This window comes from Dendropsophus ebraccatus, chromosome 10 (genome assembly GCF_027789765.1).
Source record: "Dendropsophus ebraccatus isolate aDenEbr1 chromosome 10, aDenEbr1.pat, whole genome shotgun sequence".
In the NCBI taxonomy this organism is placed as follows: domain Eukaryota; kingdom Metazoa; phylum Chordata; class Amphibia; order Anura; family Hylidae; genus Dendropsophus; species Dendropsophus ebraccatus.
In genome coordinates, this window is record NC_091463.1 from 82,849,360 (window position 1) to 82,852,083 (window position 2,724).

A 2,724-nucleotide genomic window follows, 5' to 3' on the forward strand; every position below is an offset into this window, starting at 1 on the left:
CTTTATATTAGGGATTGTTCATGATGAGATTTCCTTATACAATAAAGTTTTTTGTGTATTATTAATTCCAATACACCAAAACATTCCGAGGTCTACAACCCTGATGATGTCATAAAGGTAGCCTGATGATGTCACAAAGGGTGGGGCTATACAACAGCAGGATCCAGGCAAACCCCTCACTTTCTGATTTATCAGTTTGCCGTCACTCAGTTACACTGAGAGTTCTTATTACTTGTTGATTTGCTTTGCATTTTATTACTTTTCTTTCTGCTATGTATATACCATTGTCTGTCTGGGCAATATTCACATTTATTGTTGTCCTCACCACCTTCAGTAGGACCATCATAGAAGGTTATCATATAAGACCAAGGACTGACATCAGGTAAGAGACATTGGGGAGACATGGGAAATCATACAACATCCCAGACTCTTACACCTTCCTCCTGGACATTGGATTGTTAGGAAAATAATAGATTTTATTTACTTTCCTAGGATCTCTAGTCACCTGCATGGAGCTCTACTAATGTTATCTATGGCTTTTATCTCTCCTCAGTGACCCTGGAGCCAGATACGCAGCGTCCCCTATTACCCCAATAGCGTCTACCATCTGTTCTTTACTGGGTAAGAGCATTATATTTATATCTGGAAATTATTAATAGCGCTATCCTACCGGAGTAACATCCAACATGGCCGCCATGTCAGCGACAACGTTCAGCCGACTCTCTTCATACTCCTGAATTGTATATGCTGTATAGGTGTTAGGCTGCTACATCTGCTGCATGTGCTGTTATTATTGGTATCTTAAGCCGTGTATATAGTCACTACTATGTGAGGTATATAGAGCATCTATAGACTGCTGGGATTTTGTATTTCAGATTGCATTGCAGCATACGCTATGTATGAACTCATGAAGTTCCGGGCGAACGAGAAGGGACTTTGCGGACCCCATTGTCAAAAACTACTTCTGGCAATAAAGTGGATGACGTACATGGGAAAACTACTAACAACATTGCTACCGGTTAGTGTATATAGATGTTACCAGGAGCTTATTCTGTGATGTTAGGGCCCATCAGCTGGTTGTTTATAGCCCCCCCCCCCCCCCTTACCCAGGAGAAGAGCAGCACAGCTGGGGCCATGTATATGTAATAATATAGGGAATATGAGATGTCTTATAATATGTCATCTACGACAGGCTGCGTATATTGTGTAATATGACATGTTCTGTGTTTTATCCAATAGGAATCATTTGTGAGAGACACCATCGTCATAGCGGTATTATTATTATCAGCCTCCTCCAGCACAATATCAATGGCTATACCGCTCTGTGCAGCCTCCAGGGACCACAAATGTATGAGGGCAACTAACACAGTGCTGAATGTCACCATTAGCCTGGCTAATATCAGCAGTATCCTTTATATGTCTCTAGCTTATAAGGGTCCTTCTCAGACCCTAATAAATGACTCTTTAGGTTGTGTCCTTTGTTACTGACCCAATGTAACAGATGTGCGGTTATTTTCCTATATAGATTCTCCTTTCAGGGCTGGCACTTAGAATCGCTGAAGTATTTTCCTGTACCAGCGACTACTGCACCCAGGTAAGTATATTCACCAACCAAGGCAAAGTTCTTCCCATGGTTATAGCTTTATGCTAAATGTTTGTTTCCCTCTTGTTTTTAGTCTTCCAAACTAGCGCTGAGGACGCTGGAATGGCTGGTGGTATCCGGCTCCTCCATCAACTACTTGCTGCTCTTCTGGGACTTCCAGGTAAGTATATAAGATCCAGGGTTACAAGGTCTTGGTCACATGTCAGGATAAGGATAAGGATGGATGTAACGTGTACTGTTCTTCTTTTATTCCTTAGGTTCTTACTATACAAATGGAGAAAAACACCAGGGAGGCCTGTACTGTGTAGAAAGTATGAGGAGTCTGGAGAGGAGCCGCAGTAACCATCTTCCATAAGACGGAGCCGAACACCTGCAGCTCAGGGAGGAAGGTCCAGAAAAGTATCACCACGTGGACTCTGCAAGGGGGCCATGCACTGTGACCTAGCCGGATTGCTGGTGTGATAGAAAGTCAGGCCTCTCAAGTATGTTGGGCACAGACTGTGGAGGAGCTCCAGCCGCCCATCAGGGCCCAGACGAGACGAGAAAGAGATGAGAAAGAGAGTTTATGTGGTTCTTATAATAAATGTATGTGAGGTCCTCCTCCTGTGTTACAGACTTTCCTGCAGTTTTTCTTTGCTTTTCAGCCTTGGAGTGGAGGTAATACTGTGAACACACAGCAAATTTCCTTAAAGGGAACCTGTCATTAAGACAATGCTATCTAATCTATTGCCATCATGTTATAGAGCAGGAAGAACTGATCAGATTGATATATATCTTTGTGGGAAAAGATTCAGCATAACTTGTAACCTGTTGATTAAAATCTCTGCTCATTCTATGATAAGGAGTCCAGTGGGCGGTGTCACTCAATGGACTGGACTCCTCATCATAGAAAAATAAGAGATTTCAATCAATAAATTACATATTATACTAAATCTTTTCCCATAAAGATATATATATGAGTCCACTCAGCTTCTTCTGCTCTATAACATAATGCTGATAGCGTAGGTAGCATTTTCATGCTGATGGTTTACCTTTAGAGAGATATATTTGGGTTTGCAATAATTTACTTATTTGTGAGTCTAAATTAATCGGCTGCGTCTGGGTTGGTGTCTAAAGAGGTG

General features: G+C 41.9%; 1 protein-coding gene across 1 annotated transcript; it reads left to right on the top strand.

Annotated features, from left to right (window-relative positions):
- The first annotated feature begins 202 nt into the window (after positions 1 to 202).
- LOC138765719 (uncharacterized) lies at positions 203 to 2,191 on the top strand. The gene is made up of 7 exons (XM_069942735.1): positions 203 to 382; positions 554 to 621; positions 876 to 1,018; positions 1,240 to 1,405; positions 1,539 to 1,594; positions 1,677 to 1,763; positions 1,861 to 2,191. The coding sequence occupies exons 1-7, from the start codon at positions 273 to 275 to the stop codon at positions 1,909 to 1,911; spliced, it is 681 nt and encodes a 226-aa protein (XP_069798836.1). The 5' UTR covers positions 203 to 272; the 3' UTR covers positions 1,912 to 2,191.
- Positions 2,192 to 2,724: the final 533 nt, after the last annotated feature.